This window comes from Penicillium rubens (assembly GCF_028828025.1).
Source record: "Penicillium rubens strain IBT 27055 chromosome Unknown utg000003l_segment0_segment0, whole genome shotgun sequence".
In the NCBI taxonomy this organism is placed as follows: domain Eukaryota; kingdom Fungi; phylum Ascomycota; class Eurotiomycetes; order Eurotiales; family Aspergillaceae; genus Penicillium; species Penicillium rubens.
In genome coordinates, this window is record NW_026890601.1 from 3,974,527 (window position 1) to 3,997,630 (window position 23,104).

The window sequence follows — 23,104 nt, forward strand, 5'->3', positions numbered from 1 at the left end:
TGATATTCTTCTTCCAATGGAATACTGTCATACCTTCTGAAGTCTCCTTTAAAAGCAAAAAGCCTTTATCGACACTTCGTTGAATCTTCGAGATTTCTCTCTGGATATGGCGTCTTGTGTCCATACCGATGCTGCGGGTTTGTGACATCACCTTGGTAACCGAAGGACAAATCGAGCTAATGGACAACACACATTTATAGATCTGAATCCACCGGGACCTGCCCAGGCTGTTTATCGAGAGGATTGCACTCAGTGCTTTGATTCTATTGTATGCCAGCCACCTTGATCCCTATACTACTCCACATATGATCTTACTCTGACCTTGCAAGGACAATGATGCCGGTCTAAATGTTTGTCTCCATTGCTTCAACGGTGGATGTGCTGGAAACAGGGACCATGCCCGGCTTCATTACAAGAGATTTGGCCATTCATTGGCTTTGAATATTCGAAGGACCCCCAAGAAAGTACAGGTACAGCCTAGCCTTTAAACATTTCCTGATCTTGTTACCAAAGATTCTCACACCTCTGATTTATAGCGAGACGAGCCCCCGCCAAAGATTTCCAAGCTTTCCATCGCAGCCGAAACAGAAGAGGATAGGTATGACGTTGCTACGTCAGTGGTGTGCTATACGTGTTCTCGTGACGATGTGGACAAATCCAGTGGCAAACTTCCTGCTGTCATCGAAGGTGTTATGACCGCAATGACTTTCTCAGCAAAGGAAGAAGTCAAAGCTTGGGAGCAAGAGTTTGTTCCTTGCGAGCATACATTCTGTCTGGTTCAACAGGACAACACGCAAGCCGGGTCGACAGGTATTGATTCCCTGCAATACTCAACTGCAGCCCGTGCTAACTAAGCTGCAGATTCAAACCATTGCTCAGAGTGTGACTTGGGGGAGAACCTCTGGCTGTGCCTAGAATGTGGAAACAAAGGTTGTGGGCGAAGTCAATTCGGTGGAAGCAAGGGAAACTCACATGGGCTTACTCACGCAAACTCAACATCACATGCCGTGGCTGTCAAGCTCGGCTCCATCACAGCAGAAGGCTCCGCCGATGTCTATTGCTACAAGTGCAACGAAGAAAGAGTAGACCCAGAACTAGCGACTCACCTTGCGCACTGGGGAATCTACTTAGCTGGACGTGAGAAAACAGAGAAGAGTCTAATGGAGATGCAGGTCGAGCATAATCTCAAATGGGAATTTTCCATGACGACCGAAGATGGCCGAGAACTGACCCCGGTCTTTGGGCCTGCATTCACAGGCCTAGCAAATCTTGGAAACAGCTGCTATCTCTCCAGTATCATGCAATGCATATTTTCTGTGGCTGGATTTCGTGAGCGATACTATAAGCTGTCAGAAGAACCACCACTATGTCAAGCACCAGCACAGGATCTTGAGACACAATTGCAAAAGCTTGCCGACGGTCTGCTCTCAGGACGGTACTCTCAACCTGATTCTCGCCTTCTGTCCGCAGACAACCCAGAAGTCACTCATCAGAAAGGTTTATCACCAGCAATGTTCAAATATCTTATTGGCCAAGGTCATGAAGAGTTCGCAACCATGAGACAGCAGGATGCCTTTGAGTTCCTTCTTCATCTATTCAAATCGGTTAGCCTATCGAAACACACCAGTCCGCAGGTTAACCCGGTACAGGACTTTCGCTTCCAAGTTGAGCAGCGTCTTCAGTGTCTGCATTGCAAGAAAGTCCGCTATAAAGTGGATGAGCAAGATAACATTTCGGTTGCGGTTCCCGCACGTCCTGCTACCACTTCTGACGGGACTGGAAAGGAATATGAACCTGTGGATTTGTCAGAGTGTCTAGACATCTTTACTTCGGCGGAGGTCGTTGAGCTTACATGTCCTGCTTGTGGCAGCCAAGATGGCTTTTCCAAGCAGTCATCTTTCAAAACATTGCCTCGGGAATTAGTGGTCAATGCTCGTCGGTTTGAGCTCGTCAACTGGGTTCCTACAAAGTTGGATATCCCTGTGCTGGTCGACGATAAGCCACTTGATTTCAGCTCTTACCTTGCTCGTGAGCATGACCCTAGTGAGGAGCAACTTCCGGATATTGAAGAATCCACCACATTTGTCCCGAATCCGGAAGCTCTCGACCAACTCATAGGCATGGGGTTCCCTGCTGTGAGGTGTGAGAAAGCTTTGCATGCCACTGGTAACTTGGACGCGGAAGCTGCTATGAATTGGCTGTTTGCCCACATGGAAGATCCAGATATCGATGAACCGCTGGTCCTCGAGCGAGGTGGCACCTCTAGTTCTAGCGAGCAAGATGCAACAAAAATTGCGCAACTAGGAGATATGGGTATTGAGGCGTCTCGTGCCCAGCGGGCGTTGGCCGCGACCGACGGAGATGTTAACAGGGCACTGGATTGGGTTTTCACTCACCCGGATGATGTGGTGGAAAGGGAAGACCCGAGTGTCGACGACCACAACGCACAATCTCCCGGTGGGCCGGTTGGGCTCACCAGCTTGCCTGCCCGTTATGAACTAAGGTCGATCGTATGCCACAAAGGCACATCTGTCCATGCAGGGTAAGTGGCTGAAGATATCTCCGTTCTCACTTCGTTGGGTTAGACTAACATATGATAGTCATTATGTTGCCGTGGTCCGCAAACCCTTGTCAGGTCAAAGTGGCTTGTCATGGGTGATGTTCAATGATGAAAAAGTTGTCAAGTTCGAAGATATCGAAGCGATGAAGAAAAGCGCATATCTTTACTTCTTCACACGGGTCTAGTGGTGTTCTAGGCTCGGTAGGTGTGTACACCCACTGCTGCACTTATGTTGTTCTCAAGATATTCATGATGGAAGAGGATAAAATAGATATCTATACGTTGTTCGTCTCTACTCTGCATACTTCAAATGAGAGTCGTATCCGGCTGTTTTAGCAATCATATTAAAAACTAACTGCCAAGAGCGACCCTTCTCCTTAATTAGGTTAAGCCACTATGCTAATAGCATTTACCTCGAAAAGTCAAAAAGACAATTGGAGTATGCTGAAAGCGCGTTGGCTTTGGCGCGGTTCTTGGTAGGGCTGGTCCCGGGTACAACCTGGGAATACCCAAAATGTACCTAGGTACCATAACAACGGTAGCCAAGTAGCAGCAAAGCTAGTAATGTAGATAAAAAAGACCCTTAGCTGGGCCGGACTTTAAGCGAAGGTGATAAGCATTGGAACTATCTTCCCAAATGGTACCGAAGAGGAAAATTATGCTAACTTGTTCAATCAAAACCCAAGAAGCAGTGGCAAAAATAGAGTAGACATGATAATCATCTTGATACTACTGATAATGGGCAGAAGCCTTCCCTGCAGCTTGATTGAATCTCTCAAGAGGATAGGGAAATAGTAGATAACAGCATTACGGCCACCATCCCATGTTCCTTTTATGGGTAAAAGAGGCTGAAAAAGAGATTGAGATTCCACCCAGAGCTATGGACAGTAACACAAGAACTCCAAACTCCCTAGGGGAGAATATCCCGAAATAATCCATGCATATAAGATCACCAGGTCTGTACACAATAAGAGTTGACGAGATACCTTGCCCCCACTCCCCACTTCAAATGTCGACGTTGAATTTGCCAATTTTCAACGGGGAGGACTTTCCATAGGAAACAGTAGGAGACGACTCGTGGTGGGCCTAGACGTTATGTTTGAATAATGACGCCTTTGCGGCCCATCGCTTCTTCAATATGGAACCCAAAGACGAGCCGGTAGAGGTCACGCAGCCAGGAGTACTGGCCGCTTTGCAGCATTGCCTGGCATGCATGCGCGACATCAATGGCACCTACCCGGGCTTGTAGACCAACGCTTCTGAACGTTGGGTCAAACGCCACGACCTTTCTATAATTCTTCAATAACGACGTCTGCCACGCCGCAGAGCCAAATGCGTCTGAGGGAAGTGATTTCACAAAGGATGAGAGATTCTGCTTGCCTCCCCGTTGATAGCCGCTAATGATGGCAGCTTTGGTGATCAGGATCTTTAGTCGTGTGAGGTTCGGGTCTTCCGAGATAGTGGTCACGGTGTTGGCCGAGGATGCTGTGTGACCGGATGATCGGGACTGCTCTGAAATACTGGATGCATTGGATGACCACTTAGTATGAGGGTTATTATGCCCGTTCCCATAGCCCAACACAAGTATATTGGGAATCGGAGCGTCGTCGGGTGATGCTGTTGCAGTATCCTCGAATATAGTGGTCGGAGTCTCGGGGTTGCCGAGTTGGCTCATTGGGTCGTCACCGAAACCCAGCTCCGACTGCTGCGATGTTTGATGGAATGCCTGCGAGAATGTGGTTTGGCTCGGCCGAGGTGTTCCCCGATCCGAGTTGCGCAAATTATGGAGGGTCCAGCCCTCGCGGAAAAGATCGCAAAGCTCCCAGCAGGCTTGAACCGCAGACCCTAACAACTCTTCATCCAGCGGTTTCTCCTCCCTCTTGCTCTGGCGAATGCTGAACAGCATCTCGGCTAATGTCCAACATGCACTCAGCAATGAGTCTGTCTCCGTGATACGGGTGCGCTGCTTCATAAGACGGTGGCACAAGGTAATATAAAAATCCAAGGTTCTTTCCCGGAAGGCATCGGGAAGGTTCCGATCGTGAGTGTTGTAAAGGTGATTATTCAATTCAAAACTCACTCGTAAGACTGAGTCGGATAGGTCAGTGTCGCGAATACGGGCCTCAAATAGCGCCTGGCAGAAATCTCGACAGAGATCAAGGGTCGGATGGATCTGCGATGCGTAATCGTCGTCGCGTGTGTCATAAAGCTTCTGGCAGAGTCTCCAACATGACCGCCATGCATCCTCTTGCATATCATCATTGTGGGATTTGAGGAGACGTTCTCGATGGATATAACTAAGATTGGCCAGCGTATTGCATAGTGTCCAGCATTCGTCGAGAGCAGCTCTTAGGGCATTGATCTCAGCCTCTTTACTGGTTAGTCCTGGATTAAATTAGTCTCGTATGCTAGAGCTTGAATGTATCTTCGTTCATGGTTATACCTTCCGGGATATCTTGAAGAAGGGTCAGCAAGGGCTATCGTGAATCAGAGCACGGCCTGAAAAGAGGAATCGGGTATAGTACCTTGTAGGCTACTCGAACGAGTGCGTCTCTCGAATTCTTCAAACCCATGCCTTGTTTGTGCACGTGGCGTCGCTCGCTCGGTACAGTCGTTGTCGAGACTGAGGGATGTTGTCAACGGAGGCGGCGATATTGGACTATTGCCAAACTGGACGAATAGAATTCATCAGCACATTTATTTGTAAATGGGCGAGGGCTATCATGAGATACCTTTCTCGGCCTTGTAGGTACGCTTATTGTATCAGCTTGCTCATCTGAACTGACTGATGGCGACTGTGACTCCCCTGTGCCCTTGAAAGTGGATTGCATTGGCGCCTAGGTATATTCACCATTAGCCAACGTGGCAAAGGTCCTAATGGGATTCATACAAAATCACCAAATCCGGGCGGAGCATGTATCACCGACTGCGGAGCTTCGTCGTCGTCCGATCTTGCGCTGTTCCCCACATGATTTGGGTACTCGGTTTGAATCTATATAGTGTGAGCCCCGCTGAAATGTATATCCTGCAAGTCATATATACTGTAAGCTCCGGCTGAGAAGGAACCCCAGCTCCTCGTATAGGTCTGGGAGAGCTATCGTCTCCATTTGATTCGTCGCAATGGTCAGAGTCATCGCAATCCTCCTCATTGACCGAGGCCCCTGATAAGCTGTTTATCGGCTCGGTAGCGGAGAAGTGGGAACTCTCATTCCCATCGAGGGCGCCATCAAGAGACCTTGTTTCTGCATCAGCGATATTCTTTAAGAGAGTCCAGTAACTGTCTTACATTGAAACCGATCGTGGAGAATAGTAAGCCGGACTTGCGGAGTTGACGCGGTAAGGTAGGACAGATAGCGGCGACTTGACGGCCATGGCCGAATGGTATATGGGATATAAGAAGACAAAGCCCAAGTGAAAGGGAAAAAATAAAAATAAAAGATTGGATGGGGGGCTAGCAACACCTGAGGGAGCTGAGCCCGGTCCCTTATCGCTTACCTAGCGCATACTACACGTGATATTTCTTCAATACATCTTCATACTGGGTGGTTAGGATGAGAGGAGGCTGTATTGGATATGGCGTTGAATGTGGAGTGCCAATTTTACATTGGCAATGTCCCAATATACAAATTGAGGGTTAATTGCATAAAGAAAGGTCCTGAGAAAAGCATACAGTTGTGTACAGTGAAGCAATTGTATAGCTATTGTTGTAATAGATCTTCGCTCTCTGATTGGCTGAAATCGATGGAAGCGCTTTTGTCCTGGATTCGGTATAGTCCGATGCAGCCGCCCCTCGATATGAGTGGCCGATGGAGTTCGAGATGCATGCTCATCACGGCGCCTATTTGACTCGGGTTACGAATTCAGTAATTTGGGAAGGAAAGTTAAGAATCTGGAAACTTGGAAGGTTTCCATTCTTTTGTTCAGATAGTAGAACCCAACAGCGAATTGTGAAGCTGGCGATAAATTCAATAGGTATACTAGATCCGCAGGTCCACCAGGGGTCTTGAATTGTTGGGATCGTCGGAGGCGTTCAAGCGGGGAAATTCGCCCGTTTATATTGGACTATACTGTCGGGAACAAGTCATACTCTGCGGAGTATTTGTACATATGCTGTACATACATTGTTTTCTAAAAGCAAATCAAGCTTATTGCCAGCAACATGGCAATGCCCCTAATGTCTGAGTATGCCAGAGAACCAATTCGTCACCCTGTAAGTCTGATAGCAACTATACTCCTAGCCAACAGATGGCCAGGACGCATGGGAGAAGTCGGCCACAACAGCCCAAGGTTTCTCGAAGAGGAACAAAGAACTAAGCAGTGGCGTTTGGGTAAAAACAGGTAGTGCTGGGTGGGCTACAAATGGGGCTTTCCCACTTGGTGGGTCAGACAGGAAGCCGCTGAGCTGTAAAGATTCATTGAAGATAATAATAACCAAAACGCAAATCCTCCCTTGACGCCATATGTGTAGAGTGCAACGCCGCCCTAAATGCTAAATACCGGAAGAAACACCTGTGCGGAACTTCGTCCCATCTCCGGTCGAACCTGGGTCACCCGTCCCATCTCAAACCACTTCACTGCCCCCAGAGAAACCCAAAACTGGCAGCATTTGAATGTGGATACCACGCAAGGCCAATGACCACGTCATTAAGCTTGAGATGCTGGCATTTCTTCTTTTGCGAACTTCAATATGCTGCCAATACCTTCTGGCCGCTAGAAGACAGTCGGCCTAGTATGACCCGGTAGTAGGGGAGAACGGGGTATTTGTGTGATGTTTTCTCTTTTGGACAGGAAAGCTTCGGCTTGAGTCGATGACAGGTTGACCCGCGTGAGAAATTGGTTGGCTTATACTTGAGCCTTGGAGCGATCTTTCTCGGCGGAATTGTAACTGTAACAAATGAGCAACAATCAATGAAATCCTAATATGACAAGAGACATACCGGAGAAGTTTCTCGATCAGATCAACGTGGGTCATGATCATTCGCCGGCAGCAGTACCGTCTGCAGCCAAGCTGGTCCATAGCGTCGCTTCAAAAGAGTTTATTAGCCAGAGACAGATGTGATAGATTGGAGGCTGCCATACCCATCTGGAACACCATCGTCCAAAAGTTGAAGGTAGCGTTCCCAAAGGTCACCGACAACCTACAATCGGCAGTTTAGTAAAGGATCATACATATCACGGACAAAAAACAGCTGCTTACCTTGCCACAGGAGAAGCAACGAACGGGGATGATCATTTCAGCGGTTCAATTTAGGAAACGATTCGGAGAATAAGAAATGAATAAACCAAGGTCGATTGGAGGTGAATGATGTCGTTTTGAGCCAGACTTTTTTTTTCCCGCGAAGGTCGAAGGTCGGAGGTCGATCTAACCCAATCAGGTGAACTGCGGTTTTCTGCCAAAGAACCCCGCCTTATTTTTCCTGGGAAAAAAAAGTAGATGCATCTGCCGTGAATATCCCCAGACTCTCAAGTCTTTACACCTGTGGCTCAATTCATAAAAGCTATGATTGTCTGAGTCGCATCAACTTAAATTTGAACAGTTCCCCCCTTTCTTTCTCGATCCTGCTTCACCCGCAAAAATGGCGGCCAATCAGTCAGCACGACAGCAAAAACGATCCCGGCTCAGCGACGCGGCCTCCGAAAAACCTGCCCGGTCAAATGAAGAGCGATCTAAAAGGCGCAGGGTTTCTGGAGCGAACGAAAACCAAACCTTGCACACAGTCAAACCAACCGACCTTGTGAAGGAGGATTCCAATGGCGATGTCCAGACACAAGATGCTGAGACTAAGCAAAAAAACCCCGCGCCGTGGTCTTTCTCACGCCCCGTCGGCGGTCGTTACAACAATCTAGATCCAATTCTGACTGACGACGAAGCGTGAGGACTCTTTCTGTTGCCAGAAAACGGAATGCATTCTGACCTTTTACTATCACAGATATCTCCTTGTCGGACTCGATGCGGCCGTTCAAGTGTTTGCAACCTCAACCTCTCGCCTGTCACGTACATTGCAAATGGAGGCTGGCCAACAGATCATTGGGTTTGGCCTCTGCCCCGAGAACCAGGAATACCTTTATATCTTCACGTCTTCGGGCTCTATCAGCAAATGGAATTGGAGTTCTGGAAAGCGCATTGCACGCTGGGAGACCACCTGCACAACCATTTCAATGAGCCTAGCCTTGGTGGGAGACGAAGGAAGCGCAGCTGCTATTTCCTTCTCTATCGTCTCGCAAAAGGACGGAAAAAGACAAATTTCGATCAACGCACTGGGGGACAAGAAGATCCAAGGCACCACCGCCCTCGAGACCAGCCAGAAGATCAATAGCATCAAGGTCACACATGACGGCCGAGTTATCATCGCTAGTGATGGTAAGCATCTCTTTATGGGTACTACAACCGGCGCAGGGCTTGAAAACCTTGAGACTGTCCAGTACGTCTGGCGCGAGGCCACGCTTCCTGCCAATGCTACTTGCTTTGACATCCAGACCCAAGGCTCGGAATCTATCGATTTGGCGGTAGGAGCGAGCGTCGGCTCAATCCTGATTTACCAGAATGTCTTGAATACCCTCTTCGGCAAGGACCTCAGTGATAAGAAGTCTTCGCCTAGGAAGTTGCATTGGCACCGCGGCTCTGTAAACACCGTACGTTGGTCTAAAGACGGTATGTCCACTTGTATACACATGTTTCCGAGAGAGAGAGGTTGCTCACATTTCATCAGGAAACTACGTTATCTCGGGTGGCCAGGAGTCCGTCATGGTCCTCTGGCAGTTGGACACGGGCCGGAAACAATTCCTTCCCCATCTTTCATCCCCTATCTGCAACATCGTCGTCTCCGCCAGTGGCAGCTCATATGTGGTTAAATTGGCCGACAACTCAGTCATGGTCTTGTCAACGAGAGAATTGCAACCTCTCACCACCATCACGGGATTGCAACTGTGCCCAGACATGTCAGGCTCCGTGGAATCATCAAAGGGATCTGTTGTAGCGAAATTGCACCCGCAGCAACCAGAGCGATTGATTGTGGCGGTCCCAGCTTCCCACCAGCTTACTCAAAACCAACATGGCTCTCAGCCTGCAAATGCGGCCATGCTTCAAACATATGATATCCGTGCCAATTCCAATATCTCTCGCCAAGCTCTTGCACGAACCAATGCAACCACTTTGAGCGTCAGCCCTGAAGGGTCTCAAATTGTTGCACCCGACGTTAAGCACTTGGATATAGTGCATGATGCGAAGTGGTTGGCTACGGTTGATACCTGGGCCCCTCATGCTCAGGACGTGGAAGCCTTAGATCGCTCTTCTAATGCTAAATCTATCACCACCCTCCGCCCGGAGGTCTTTTTGAAGTTCTGGAAGTGGGACGCTTCCTCTGATACATGGGAACTGGTCACACGTATTGACGGTCCTCATTTCTCCAAAAATCACCACTCAGCTGTACTTGGTCTGGTATCTCGGCCCGGCGCCCACGAGTTTGCAACCCTAGGGGCCGACTCCGTTCTCCGCTTCTGGTGTCCAACTGCGAAATACCGAAGCGGGCTGAAGGCCAAAGATCAACCAGAGCAGCCCTTGAACACGTGGAAGTGTCGCGGTACTGTTGACCTGGGGGGATGTCTCAATTCCACCGACGAGTCTCCTCTGGATGCGGCTTGCATGAGTTTCTCCGAGGATGGCTCAGTACTGGCTGTCTGCTTGCCGTCGACATCGGCTGCAAATGACGGACTTGTCCTCCTTATCGATGCACGAAGCTGCTCTGTGCACTACCGACGCACCGGTGTTTTCCTCGGAGACCCCTGCTCAACGAGTTTCCTGGGAAGCCATTTGATTGTTGCTTCTACTCACTCAGTGGCTGTCTGGGACACAGTCGATGATGTCGTCAAAACTATCCAGTCGTCAGAGTCGGTGGATTCACCTGCCGGGAACTCACAGCTCATTGCCGTGAATGCCAGAACGAAGTCATTGGCAATTGTTACGAGTTCGTCCCACAAGAAACGACGCAAGGTTCGATTCCAAATCAAGATCTACGACGTCCCATCCTTCGATGTGATCTTCCAGGAAACGTTGCAGACCTCCCCAGTTGCACTTCTCTCGGATGCTTATTCCGGTGATTACATCGTCGTTGATTCCGCGGCAACTGTGCAGCGACTTGGCTGTCTGGACAAGGCTTCCCAGAAGAGCCAGAACAACCAGTCCCGTGATTTGACCGGTCAAATCGACAATGGATTGGCAACTCTCTTCAACCGGGGACCTGAGAAGCTCCTCGCTCAATCCGACGACGTGGAGGACTTTTCTGCTCAAACCAAGGGCCTGGCTAGTGTCTTCGGTGAGACTCCCTCATTCTCCTTGCCTGCTATTGGGGTCCTTTTCAGGAACGTGGTCCAAACACTCGGCGCCAACTAAGCTGATGGTTTGGTCCACGGCGGTTTCTTATTCGGTGCACGGGTGTAGCGGTTGACAGGGATTTTCTGTTTTTGAACATTGGAATTGTGAACAGCGAACAATGTATATGTATATGGTCACTTTAGGTACCTCCCCAAAACTTCACGATTTATCTTTACTACACAAGTCCTGGTGCAATCCACCATCGTAATGTGTCCTTGAGTCGAAGGATCCAGAGATCGATTTATTCCTCCTAGCTATTCGTGAAAGAATCTGTAAAATTCCATTTGTTATCCTGACATTTGGGGGGTAATAACGCTGTGTACATAAACCGAATCTACGACTCGCCACCAGGGCAGACAGTCAAGGGCAGACAGTCTTCATATCTGTCCCAAGGTAAAACCAAGCAACGCCTTCCTTCCATGGACGTGTGTCAAGTATGCATCCAAGTCGTGATCATCGTCGATTGAGAATGGAATTTCATTCCCTTCCTCATCCCTGTCAATGCCCTCGATTCGGGTGATGATTGAATAGGGATATCTAGCGCCGATCAATTGCCGGAGCTCTTCCACTGTTCGTGTGGCTAGCTTTTCGAGCCAGGGTTTTTGAGTTGTTTCTTGTGACTGGTCCTTGGAACCAATTTGGAACCAGACGGGGGTATGTAGCAGTGCGGAACTGAGCATAGGATCCACGTACTCAAAGCCATTGCCTGCGTCGTGGTGTGGGTTGGCTGAGAAGGATGGGTCGTTCGCAGCCTGGAGTAATGAAGGGTCAATTTGCATATCGCCAATCTCAGTAGCCGTGATGGGTGCACTGGCCAGTGCCTGAGAGGCCAAAGTACTAATCCCATTGCTGATCTCATTGCCTAGCATGCTGCCCATAGAGGTTGTCGGGGTTGGGTTTCGAGACTCGGCACGTGCCGATGATCTCTTACGTGCCGGATCCCGCTTTGTCTGATCATCTCGAAGTCTCTTCATAACATCGCGACAGAGTACTTCTAGAGCCTTTAGTTTGTTGCTGTGATCTGGGTCAGGTGGCCCAGGTGCGAGGATTTGCTGAAGCAGCTCGGAGTTTGCAATCCATTGCTCTTTAAGTTCTCTCCAGTGTTCATCGCCGGCCTCTAACTTGCTTGTGAAATGATCCGCCTTCAAAGTGTCATAGAACGCATTTCGAATCTGTCGACTTTCCTCCGGGTTGATACCTAGGGCATTCTTCGCCTCCGCTATTGTCATGCGTCTCTCTAGAGTCCGCATTCGTTTGGTGACATCGGTACAGACAACGTCCAGGGCAAGGGCTTTTGCATCGCGTTGAGTGGGATCTGTATTAAACACCTGTTGGAGATGTGGGGATTCTTGGATCAATTTCTCTTTCGCAGCTTGCCATCTCTCAGGACCAGCTGCGGTTTTCTTGATGAAACCCGCTTCTTCGCAGATCCGTTGGAAATGGTCTCTGGTCTGGCGGTACATGGCGTTGTCGAGGTTGAGGTACTGCTTGCTCTCATCGATGGTTGTCTCTGACGGAAAGCGTGGAGGACCCGGAGGGTCAGCCGGTAGCCCAGCCCATCCTCGAGTTCGACGACGACGTTTCCGCGACGCCCAACGCTCTGCACTTTCAGTCTTTAGGCGGTCTAGTCGCTCTTGGCGTTTTGCGATGACCTCTGGTGAGAGAGCGGGTGAGTCGGTGTTTGGGCGTTCAGCATCTGGTTGTGCAGGGAGAGAATGTGGATCATCAAGTGCACTTTCGACCTTGTATACCTCCTGCTGCAAGGCGAGTAGGCCCTCATCCTCCGGCGGGACAGCTTGTTCCTCGACATTTGACTGTGACTTCATTCCGTTGGGAACTCGTAGCAGCCAGCGGTTCTTTGCGCGCACCCGCATTAATTCCCTCTCTTTAATCTCGAAGCCTTCATCATTCAAGATGCGAAGCATATCCCGCTGGCTTGTGTTTCGTTCCCAAAGCTGTTTGACTCGGGCGACCAGCTCGATATTCTTGTGCGCTGGATTTTGTTTCGACGGGAAGCCCCATCGCTTGAACTGAGTCTGAAAGGCACGTTTGCTAGAGAAGTGACGAAAATCAATAAGTATCCAACAGACAAAAGGAAGGATGTACACTTACCTTGGCGCAAACTGACAGGCAGTTCGCATGTAGTCCATGATCTCCTCCAACGCCTTCTTTTCCTGAATGTACATCTGGAAGCAGATTTCCCGCTTGCCAGACCAATCGTACACCATGATGAGGGAGACGCTCCCCTCCGTGGAGGCGCGTCTGTTGGAAGAAATAGATAGAGCTGGAAGATGTGGAGCTTATCAGGCGGTTGTTGTCGCTACTGTGCACCGTAGTCTCTGGGGAATTTAGGGAAGACGCGGAGACAAGCGCAGTTTGGTCACGTGACTACAGTTGTATCCCTTGACAACACTTCACATTTACATTTACCTAGGTACCGAGCATAATTGAATAATAGTATGAATTTCATTTCATAACTTGGTCTGGTACCATTTGGGGGATCATATCCCACATTTCTCGTTTCCCATGCATAACAAAATGCCCTCGGAAATGCCATGTCCCTATCTCTAGCACACTCGACCTGCGATTGCCTAGAGATGGCAAACGCACACGTTGCAAAGACAGCAATCCAGACGCCGTGTATCCCACTCATATTGAGCGATATCCCATAAAGGTGCAAAAAAAAAGCCTAGATCAAACGCTAGGGGAACAATCAAATCGCTCGCTCATTGCAAGTATGAACTCGGGTCAAAAAGAAAACAGGGTGAAACAAAGGGAAAAAAAACAAAGGAAAAAAAAAGGACGAAAGATACCAGAATCAGTGAAGTTTCTTGATCTTTCGTCGCAGTTTGAACACTCGAGTTCGAAGCCAGGTCATAAAGAGAACCCATGTGCTTTTGGATTGGGATTTCCATGAGACCGGCGGTTTCTCGCTGCCATGCACGGTGGATCTTTGGGGTTTCTCAGAGAGCTCCTCTCTAGACTGTACAGGAGACGCGTGATCTTCTGACATGTGCCGCTTCAGGCGACGCCGGGAGCCCCTCTCTTCGGATTTGATCTGTTGCTTTTCAAGCCGACGGTTTTTAGCGGCCTCTTTTTCCTCAAATGCCTGGCGGGCAGCCTGAACTGTGGCTGCGCGGGAAATAGGATCGGTGCTAGTTCGGGTCCGTGATCGGAAAACGAAATCGAGAGATGTTCTGGACATCGGAGATGCAGTACCATCAGTCTCCCGTGAGTACCCAAAGGATGGTCGACTGGTCACATTGGTTTGTGAAACCCCGGGGAGACGGGTAAAAGAATCATCTTGGATCTGCAATGACAGCCGGGGCAGGGCCGGGCCTGAAGACGTACGGGTCTCTTGGATAGACACAGGTTCAGACTCCGGGCTCTCATTCAGCTCTTCGCTATCATGGCTCGACTCCTCGTAGGACTGGCCCAATGGTGGAGTGTACGCTCGGGGCGTCTGTCGCATGGGATGCACGTACTGTGATCCGTGTTTGCTCGCAGTCGAGCCTGATCCATTTGAGAACTGAGAGGTTCCACTGGTAGATCGATTATGAAGACCGGAAGGTGTTCTCTTGAAAGTCACACCTGCGAGAGATTCGCTGCGTGGTCGCTCCCGCTCGAAGTTCATGTAAATCCCCAACCCCTCTTGGTCAGTGGATGATCGGGAGAGATCGATTGAGGTTGATGGCGCATCATCCCGGGAGAGTTTCCGTAAAATGGGCTTGATGTGGACCTTGGGTTTCATTGATTTACTTTTGTGAGGGCGAGAGTCGAGAGCTTCGGATGATATATTGTGTTCAGAAGCATTCATCAACTGTTGTTCCGAGTTCCACGGCTGTTCGCCCGTGGTATCATGCATGGCCATGCTTGAAGCCATAGAGCTGCGCTTTCTGAGGTGGACAGGAGAGTGCGAGTTGTCGGCAACACCGGAAAAGGAGAATTGATCTTGGGAGTTGTTGAAATCTCGAGACGGAAAGATATGATAGGACGCAGCCCGTCCAGTTTCAAGGCCCGGTCTCGGCTTTGTAGGACGCTGGAGCGATCCGGACTCCCCCACCAGTCGGTTTTTCATGACGGGGAAGGCCGACTCACGGGAGTATGAATCGTCAACGCGCGCCATGGTCGGAACCTCTTAAGTCCCTTCTTTTTTAGTAATGAACTGTGTGATGCATGATTGTCAACACCAGCTGAATGAGAACCGGAGAGTATGAGACTTCAGAATTCGATATGATGAGTGGGGAGGAGAAGACTGAGGAAAGAGGAGACCGTAAGAGATCCCAAGGTAATAGTAATCAAGAGGGGCGCATCAGCGCATCAGCTCAGCGGGGAAACCTTGCAAGGTTGAAAGTGAAGAGTTGAGATAAGCGCTTATAGCGGGAGAGATAAAGGATCTGACATTTGTTTCAGATTAGAAGAGAAAGCGAAAGCGAAATAGAAGTAAGCAAGTGGAAAGTAGGAAGTAGGAAGTCGAGTAGATTATATTCCAAAGGTCCAAAGGAAAAGGAGACGGCGGTGAAGCCGGAGACAGACGGGATCGAGACCGCATGCGGCCTTGACTTTCTCCTATTTCTCCTGATCCCCTTATATCTACTCCATACTATCCCCTATATGATTCCTATTATCTCATACTATGCCCCCCTTTCTCCTATTATTGGATGTAATATTCTTCGATCGTTCTATTTGTTCTATTTATTCTACTTCGTAATCTACCTAGGTAGACTAGTTTAATTAGTAGTTCGTCTTTGCTCCGTATTTTCATCTTATTTTAATCTATTCTATTCCTTCTATTCCCCTTATACTCTGTACACCCATCTACACGATATACATATTCTATAAAATAATATTCCATACTTCATAAGGTACCTAGGTACCTTACAGAGTATTATGTACCTACATATATGTATATGTACCTGGTACCTAGGCACCTCTGTAATCTATGTACAACACTAATGCCAAGAGCTGCAAAGCATCTTCCCCCCACCAAAGGTGTTTGATCATTTCTGTGTACGGAGTACATTTGGTGGGGTGGCCTAATTTGGGTCTTTTCTCTTTTGTTTTTCTCTTGTTTTCCCTTTCACTTTGTTTCCTTCTTTTTCCTTCTCTTCTGCTTCTTTTAATAAAACATATATCCCCGGGACCACATTGTATCATTCTCAACCATGGGTCTGTCTTTACAGAACCTGGGGTTGTCCCTATTGATTCTGGTCGCTTTCTCCGGTCAGGCATATGCATTTGGCGCTGGTAACATCGCCTCTCTTTCCCGCCTCGAGGGTCAAAACTGGCGTCATGGAGATATCGAGGATGCCCTTCTGACTCTCTATATGGCGAGAGTTGCCGGTGGCAAGAAATTCGGCAAGCTGGATGTGAAGCGCGTCTACTTCGGTAACTGGTTGCGTGATTACAGCCAAGCAGTCGATGTGGGAACCGTCAAATATGTTAGCGCCGAAGCCATCCGTATTCTACTCTGGGTGCTTGGCTTTATGAGCTTTGGGTGAGTCGTGAAAAACGAATATCGAGACTGTTGACATTCCGCTGAGACCTACGAATAGATACGGAACCGGAGAGTTTGAGGTTACGACGGAACGCCTGGGATGTTATCAACCAACGGAGCATATCGATAACCCCCTGGGATACGCCACGGGCGAGGATGCGCGTGACTATGACCGTCGGCTGCGTGGCCCCGTCGACGAAGAGCGAGAGCTTGCAGTGGACCCCCGCACCGGTATGAACTCTGATGATGCGGTGGTCGGTATTGGACTAACCAAACCATACCCACAGGCTTGAAACACTACATCGCAACTGAGGATGTGGGTATCGACACCTCGGCTACATTGATTCGCCGTGTGCTCGGCCGCTCAATCCAGCTGGGTCGTCGTTATGGGCGATCCGGAAACAAGGACGACCTATATGAAGCTCTACGACTGTTGGGCACTGGCTTGCACTGCCTGGAAGACTACGCTGCTCACTCTAACTACACTGAGCTCAGTCTGATTGAAATGGGAGAGAGAGAGGTCTTCCCTCACGTCGGACGCGACACCAAACTGCAGGTTGACGGTGTTGATGAAGAAGTCTATCCAATCGTGACTGGTACCTTTGGCGGAGTTGATTTCTTCCATTCCGTACTGGGAGAACTGTCCGATAAGACGATGCAGTCGGAACTTGAGACCTTGGAGAATGTTGTCGCCGAATCGGAAAACCCGGATTCCTCGGAGAGTTTCCTGCAGACTCTGCTGAGCAAGATCCCCGAGGGTCTGCTTGGTGACAGCAACGACCAGACTGGCCAGATGGATGACTTCAAGTCAAAGGCAGATGATGCCAAACATGACAGCGAGAACATCAGTCCCCGTGAACCTGAAGAGTGGGCCCTCTATCTGGATAATGTCCAGAAGCAGGTCTACCCAGTCCTCGAGTGGCACGACAACCTGTTGAAGCGAATCAATGAGGCCATCGAGAAGATCCCCGTCTTGCCCGAACTGATCGAGCAAATTCAGGATCAAATCACCATTTTCGTGTTCTCTGTTTTGGCTCCTTATGTTCTTCCCATTATCAGGCAGGTCAAGTCCGAGCTCGAAACCGGTTCGTCCGAAGTGATCCAGAGCAGCCGGGAGCAGCAGCACATTGTGTTCAACGATGATGATTGCTCCAACCCGACTCACTCAATGCTCTCAAAAGACCACTTCTCCAACATTCTGAATGAGCCTGCCGGTCGTATTGCATCAGCTGTTGTCAAATGGTCGGTTCCTCAGCTCATGTCATGCTGGGACGATGAGGATGTCGATATCGACCGCACTCTTGACAGAATAATTTCTGGTGTTTTCCACCACCCCGCTCGCCGTGAGTATGGACGCGATGGAGCTTCCGATATGCATCAGATCATGTTCTCCACGGTCGAGAAGTGGTGGAACGAAAAGGATGATGAAGAGCGTGACATCCTCCGCGAGCAGCTGAGCCGCGATGGTGTCCTTGAAGGCAGGAACCATAAAGATGGTGTGCAAGACTGCGGACACGGATGTGGCAAGCCGATCGCTCTTCCCAAGCCTCACGGCGGCAGCTCTGGTGAAGGCCAAGGGTCCGGTAGCTCTGGTATTGAGAACCTCGCCTCCGAAGCTGCGGGTGGAGGTGCATTTGGCGGTATAATCGGTGGACTTGTGGGAGGCATGGGCTCTATGCTTCTCAACAACGGCGGCTCGAAGCCTGATCGGGAGAGACCAGAGCCTCAGAACTACGACAGTGGTAATTCTTACCAGAGTCGACCCCAATATGAGAGCCACCAGCAATATGGCGGGGACTCGTTCAGTCAAATGCAGCCCCCTCGCCAGAGTGGATATGGACAGCCAAGCGAACCAAGCCACGGAGGCTACGGTGGCTACGGTCAGCCCCCGGTTCATCACGAAGAATACCGTCCACGCCCCGACGGATACGAATATCAAAGTGAAACCGTCTATCAACAGCCACCCCCGCGCCGCGATGAGTACTCTGGCTACGCACCTCCAACGGAGAGCTTCCGCCGCGAGGAGCACCACCAATATCAGTCGGAAAGCCAGGGTTACTATCAGGAGCAGACACGGGAGACCTACCAAAGTGGCCAATCTGAATATCAGCGTACAGAGACACACTATGGATACGGAGGTCCTGCTCCTCGTGGGGAATACGGACAGTAAGTGGACTTGATTATTTGTTATTTACTAGTTTCTTATATTGACCACGATATACAGGGAGTCCTCTGGATATGGTAGACCGCAGCCTGGCTATAACGAATTTGAAAATTCCGGCTATAGGTCCCAGGAAGGATATGGCCAGCGAGAGGGCGGTGATGGATACCGCGCCGAACGACGATATGGATATGAGGATGAGGAGCGCCCCAGGCACGATTCGGGCTCCCGCAGTGGAGGCAGCGATGATGAGGAACGTTCTCACCGGCACCACCGACACCACCGCCACCACCGCCATCATCACCATGGATCGGCTGGTTCGGATTCGGATTAGGGCAGTGCCCCGGATACAGTGTCGGGCTCGTTATAGATCCTGTCACAATGAATGACGGCGCAGATATCTACCATTCCTTAACCTCTCCAGGAGCTGGTTGTTCGGTGCGTACGACCTTGTCGCAGTTGAGCAGGCGGAGTGGATCAAGAGCCAATTTCAGCTAGGAATGCAGATAGGAGTATTAGTGGTGTGTTCTATGGGCATAGATGAAGGGTGTATATTTGGATTTGGAGGTCGAATGAGAACGTATGTCAAGACTTACCCGGCGCATTGTATCAACTGTAGTTTCACCCAACTCGTGCTCGAGGTAGTCTCGCTTGACGAGACCAACACCGTGCTCTCCGGTGACAGTGCCCTCCATCTCCACAGCGCGTTTCACCATGCGGTGCACGACGCCCTTGGCTATACTCCTCTCACGGTCGCTGAAGAGGATGATCGCTGTCGGATGTTAATACGTGTCGAATGACTTTTGGGGTATGTCGAAACTAAGGCAATAGCTTACCGTGGAAGTTGCCATCTCCGACATGGCCACAGATTCCGGCCAACAAGCCATTCTTGGTCATATCTTCCTTGGTTGCCTCCATGATATCGGGCAACTTGCTCATCGGAACCGCGACATCGGTCGTCCAGACATGGTCATCCGGGCTTTTCTTCATCGCCATAACACTCCACAGCGCCTGTTTGCGAGCACTCCAGAGTTCTGCCATTTCAGCCTTGCCACGAGCAAACTCGAAGGTATTGCCCGTTCTAGACACAATCTTCTGCACCATACCAATCTGCTCCTTAACCGCACTTGGGTTGCCAGTGAACTTAAAGAACAGGGTAGGTGACTCCTTCCACTGACGGCTGGTGGTCTTGCTGGCATTGATGCACTTCATCTGGATGTCATCGAGAATCTCAACACCAGCGACCGGGATACCAGCCTCCACCACATGAGTCACACATTCGGCAGCACTCTGGATACTGCTAAAGCTTGCGACAGCAACATTCTCGCTTTGAGGCTTGACCGTCAGCTTCAAGGTCGCCTCCGTTACCAGACCAAGGGTGCCTTCGCTGCCAATAAAGAGCTTGGTTAAGTCGTAACCAGCGCTGGACTTCCTCGGTCGCTGCCGGGTCTTGATAACGGTACCATCGGCCAGGACAACAGTGAGCGATATCACCCACTCACGCATTGTCCCGTACCGGTAGGCATTAGTCCCCGAACATCCTGTCCCGACCATACCACCAATCATCGCACCGGGACCAGGGTCCGGCGGGAAGAAAAGTCCATCCTTGGCGATCTCCTCGTTCAACTCCTCCCATCCAACAGCGGGCTGGACAACAACATCCAAGTCATGCTTGTGGAGCTCTAAGATGCGATCCATACGACGGAAATCCACGCACACACCACCCCTCGTAGGCGCAAAATGTCCCTCCAAGCTCGTGCCGCCGGAGTACGGGGTGACGGGGATAACGCGTTGGTGGCAGACCTTCATGATGCGCGAGACCTCCTCGGTACTTGACGGGTAGAGGATCAAGAAGGGCTTCTCGCCCTCTTTCTGCGAGTAGGAGGACCAATCGGATCCGGCATGTGATTCCAAGTCGCCACTTGCGGTCGAAACATTTTCCTTGCCCAAAATTTCGACGAAATCGGCCCATGCGGCCTGGAGATTGGAAGGAGAGACGTTGTGCTTTGGGGGCTGGATCTCAGAGAGGGGAGTCGTAGATGAGGAGGGCAGAGCTGCGGGCTTGAGGGATCCGAGGTAATAAGCACCGGTTGAGAAGAAAACCAAAGCTACAGCGCGATTGCAGATTTAGTTAGCCAATGACCTATCCAGAGGAAAATGCAAGGTTATCTCGGTATCGCATACCGAAGACCAGGGCGGCAGAGCGACCCGCGGGAGATTGAGTCTGATATTGGGCAAATTTCTCCTGTTCCGCACGCTCACGCTTCAGACGCTGTTGGGTGCTTTCGTATAGTTGACTCTTGAATGATTGGTTTTCCTTGGCTTGGTTGGCCGAAGCTGCGAAATGGCGCACGAGGCGGGGGGATGGTCGAGTCCGGAGACTACGCGCCCCTAAGGCGAGAGCATTGAAGACCATTGTGAAGAAGTGAAGCTCTTAAAGCTGTCGGAGCTGTCAGAGCTATCAGAGCTACCAGAGAGAGAGTAGAGGTGAGAGGTGGAGGACGGACCGAGTTCCGGGGTCTTGGCGTCCCGATACCTTTTTCTTACGGCAACGGGGATTGGATAGGGATATAGTCCGTACTTAATGTATTAATGTAGTACCTACACATGAATTGGTATGGAGAATATATTTAGCGTATATAAGTACAGATATATATAGTGTCGGATAGCGTTTTATACTTGAAATGGGTTTATTTCTAGATACTATTCTATTTCTTATATACAACCTTGGAAGTATACAAATGTATGATATATAAGAGTTACCGATGTACTCCGTATAATATCCTATATAGGAAATAGTCAGTATACGTCACTTGACAAGTGGCGGGTCACATGGCCATATGATTTTATCGCCCCTTGTGACTTCACAGAGGAAAGAGAATCCCGCCAGAACTCCCGGTTAATATCCATCGCGGCTAAAAAAGAAAATCCACAGTTGGACCTGCGGGGGAGCTCTTCGGTTCAATTCGAATCTGGATTCTCCCGGTTGCTTTTGCTTTTTCTCTTTTTCAGAATCCTTATATATATATATATATAATTCTTTTTCCCCGTTGATTCTACGTGTGGAATCTCTATTTCTCTCATACTCTCTCCTCTTCATCACCCCACATTGTTGTCGATTGCCCCGGAATTCCCTCCATTGCCCCTCTAAACCCACATACACAATGGCCACAGCTCAGGTAGAACTCGACTCACCCGAAAATGACACAGAACAAGTCTGACAGTCATGCAGAACCTTTCATTCGTCCTTGAGGGAATTCACAAGGTCAAGTTTGAAGACCGCCCAGTTCCTGAGCTGAAGAACCCCCACGATGTGATCATCAATGTCAAGTACACCGGTATTTGCGGCAGTGATGTATGTACCATGCTCGAAAACAAGTATGAGCCACCAGAGACCGACTAACCCCCAACAGGTGCACTACTGGGAACATGGCTCAATCGGTTCATTCGTTGTGAAAGACCCCATGGTCCTCGGACACGAGTCAGCAGGCATCGTCAGCCAAGTCGGATCAGCCGTCAAGACTCTAAAGGTGGGCGACCGGGTCGCCATGGAGCCCGGCATCTCATGCCGCCGATGCGACCCCTGCAAGGCCGGAAAGTACAACCTGTGCGAGGACATGCGCTTCGCCGCGACCCCGCCCTACGACGGCACCCTCGCCAAATACTATGCTCTTCCCGAGGACTTCTGCTACAAGCTTCCCGAACACATCTCCCTGCAGGAGGGAGCGCTCATGGAACCCCTCAGTGTTGCAGTGCACATCGTGCGCCAAGCCGGTGTCAGCCCCGGCCAGACGGTGGTTGTATTCGGTGCCGGCCCCGTGGGCTTGCTGTGCTGCGCCGTGGCGACTGCGTTTGGCGCCTCCAAGGTCATCGCCGTGGATATCCAGCAGCAGCGTCTTGACTTTGCCAAGAGCTACGCCACAACGTCGACGTTCATGCCCAGCAATGTTGCGGCCGTTGAGAATGCTGAGCGCATGAAGGAAGAGAACGGGCTCGGCGCTGGTGCTGATGTGGCGATTGACGCTTCGGGCGCGGAGCCTTCCGTGCACACAGGTATCCATGTCCTACGTAACGGAGGCACATACGTCCAGGGTGGCATGGGCCGCAGCGAGATCCTGTTCCCCATCATGGCGGCTTGTTCCAAGGAGCTGACCATCAAGGGTAGCTTCCGGTATGGTAGCGGAGACTACAAGCTTGCTGTTGGCCTGGTTTCATCCGGCAAGGTCGATGTTAAGAGGTTGATTACCGGCACAGTGAAGTTCGAACAAGCTGAGCAGGCCTTTATCGAGGTGAAGGCTGGCAAGGGCATTAAGACCTTGATTGGTGGTATTGATGTGTAAATTTCCCGTTATAGAAAACAAAACATTGGGGGCGGGGCGTTTCTTTTTAGGAGACTTTTTTTAAAAGAGATGAATCAAAAGTTGATATGCAATGACTCCTCTTCCTGGAGGCCTGAACTGTTGGGTAAATAAAGTAACAGAAATGATCAAAGGTCAACGAGAGGGGGGGTATCGT

General features: G+C 50.0%; 9 protein-coding genes across 9 annotated transcripts; 4 read left to right on the forward strand and 5 right to left on the reverse strand.

The window, feature by feature from the left end:
* Nucleotides 1-106: 106 nt before the first annotated feature.
* N7525_007726 (ubiquitin-specific protease UBP14) lies at nt 107-2,745 on the forward strand (the record flags this gene model as incomplete). The annotated part of the gene is made up of 6 exons (XM_002568131.1): nt 107-137; nt 201-268; nt 330-470; nt 537-810; nt 862-2,542; nt 2,601-2,745. 6 exons carry the CDS (start codon nt 107-109, stop codon nt 2,743-2,745), a joined length of 2,340 nt encoding a protein of 779 aa, XP_002568177.1.
* A 908-nt stretch (nt 2,746-3,653) lies between these two features.
* N7525_007727 (uncharacterized protein) lies at nt 3,654-5,932 on the reverse strand (the record flags this gene model as incomplete). Its single annotated transcript, XM_002568132.2, has 6 exons — nt 3,654-4,945; nt 5,086-5,230; nt 5,293-5,397; nt 5,451-5,552; nt 5,603-5,795; nt 5,847-5,932. 6 exons carry the CDS (start codon nt 5,930-5,932, stop codon nt 3,654-3,656), a joined length of 1,923 nt encoding a protein of 640 aa, XP_002568178.2.
* Nucleotides 5,933-7,402: 1,470 nt separating this feature from the next.
* Nucleotides 7,403-7,793, reverse strand: N7525_007728 (DNA-directed RNA polymerase core subunit RPB10; the record flags this gene model as incomplete). Its single annotated transcript, XM_002568133.1, has 4 exons — nt 7,403-7,445; nt 7,498-7,584; nt 7,640-7,698; nt 7,758-7,793. The coding sequence occupies 4 exons, from the start codon at nt 7,791-7,793 to the stop codon at nt 7,403-7,405; spliced, it is 225 nt and encodes a 74-aa protein (XP_002568179.1).
* Nucleotides 7,794-8,136: 343 nt separating this feature from the next.
* N7525_007729 (WD repeat protein) lies at nt 8,137-10,949 on the forward strand (the record flags this gene model as incomplete). Its single annotated transcript, XM_002568134.1, has 3 exons — nt 8,137-8,432; nt 8,491-9,212; nt 9,271-10,949. The coding sequence occupies 3 exons, from the start codon at nt 8,137-8,139 to the stop codon at nt 10,947-10,949; spliced, it is 2,697 nt and encodes an 898-aa protein (XP_002568180.1).
* Nucleotides 10,950-11,308: 359 nt separating this feature from the next.
* Nucleotides 11,309-13,159, reverse strand: N7525_007730 (Clr5 domain-containing protein; the record flags this gene model as incomplete). The annotated part of the gene is made up of 2 exons (XM_002568135.1): nt 11,309-12,983; nt 13,044-13,159. 2 exons carry the CDS (start codon nt 13,157-13,159, stop codon nt 11,309-11,311), a joined length of 1,791 nt encoding a protein of 596 aa, XP_002568181.1.
* A 590-nt stretch (nt 13,160-13,749) lies between these two features.
* N7525_007731 (uncharacterized protein) lies at nt 13,750-15,057 on the reverse strand (the record flags this gene model as incomplete). The annotated part of the gene is made up of 1 exon (XM_002568136.1): nt 13,750-15,057. One exon carries the CDS (start codon nt 15,055-15,057, stop codon nt 13,750-13,752), a length of 1,308 nt encoding a protein of 435 aa, XP_002568182.1.
* A 1,039-nt stretch (nt 15,058-16,096) lies between these two features.
* On the forward strand, nt 16,097-18,923 carry N7525_007732 (Het-C domain-containing protein; the record flags this gene model as incomplete). The annotated part of the gene is made up of 4 exons (XM_002568137.2): nt 16,097-16,428; nt 16,487-16,659; nt 16,716-18,594; nt 18,653-18,923. The coding sequence occupies 4 exons, from the start codon at nt 16,097-16,099 to the stop codon at nt 18,921-18,923; spliced, it is 2,655 nt and encodes an 884-aa protein (XP_002568183.2).
* Nucleotides 18,924-18,990: 67 nt separating this feature from the next.
* On the reverse strand, nt 18,991-21,005 carry N7525_007733 (FAD-binding oxidoreductase; the record flags this gene model as incomplete). Its single annotated transcript, XM_002568138.2, has 4 exons — nt 18,991-19,083; nt 19,186-19,361; nt 19,426-20,697; nt 20,774-21,005. The coding sequence occupies 4 exons, from the start codon at nt 21,003-21,005 to the stop codon at nt 18,991-18,993; spliced, it is 1,773 nt and encodes a 590-aa protein (XP_002568184.2).
* Nucleotides 21,006-21,753: 748 nt separating this feature from the next.
* N7525_007734 (NAD(P)-dependent alcohol dehydrogenase) lies at nt 21,754-22,929 on the forward strand (the record flags this gene model as incomplete). The annotated part of the gene is made up of 3 exons (XM_002568139.1): nt 21,754-21,768; nt 21,822-21,944; nt 22,003-22,929. The coding sequence occupies 3 exons, from the start codon at nt 21,754-21,756 to the stop codon at nt 22,927-22,929; spliced, it is 1,065 nt and encodes a 354-aa protein (XP_002568185.1).
* Between the last annotated feature and the right edge of the window lie 175 nt (nt 22,930-23,104).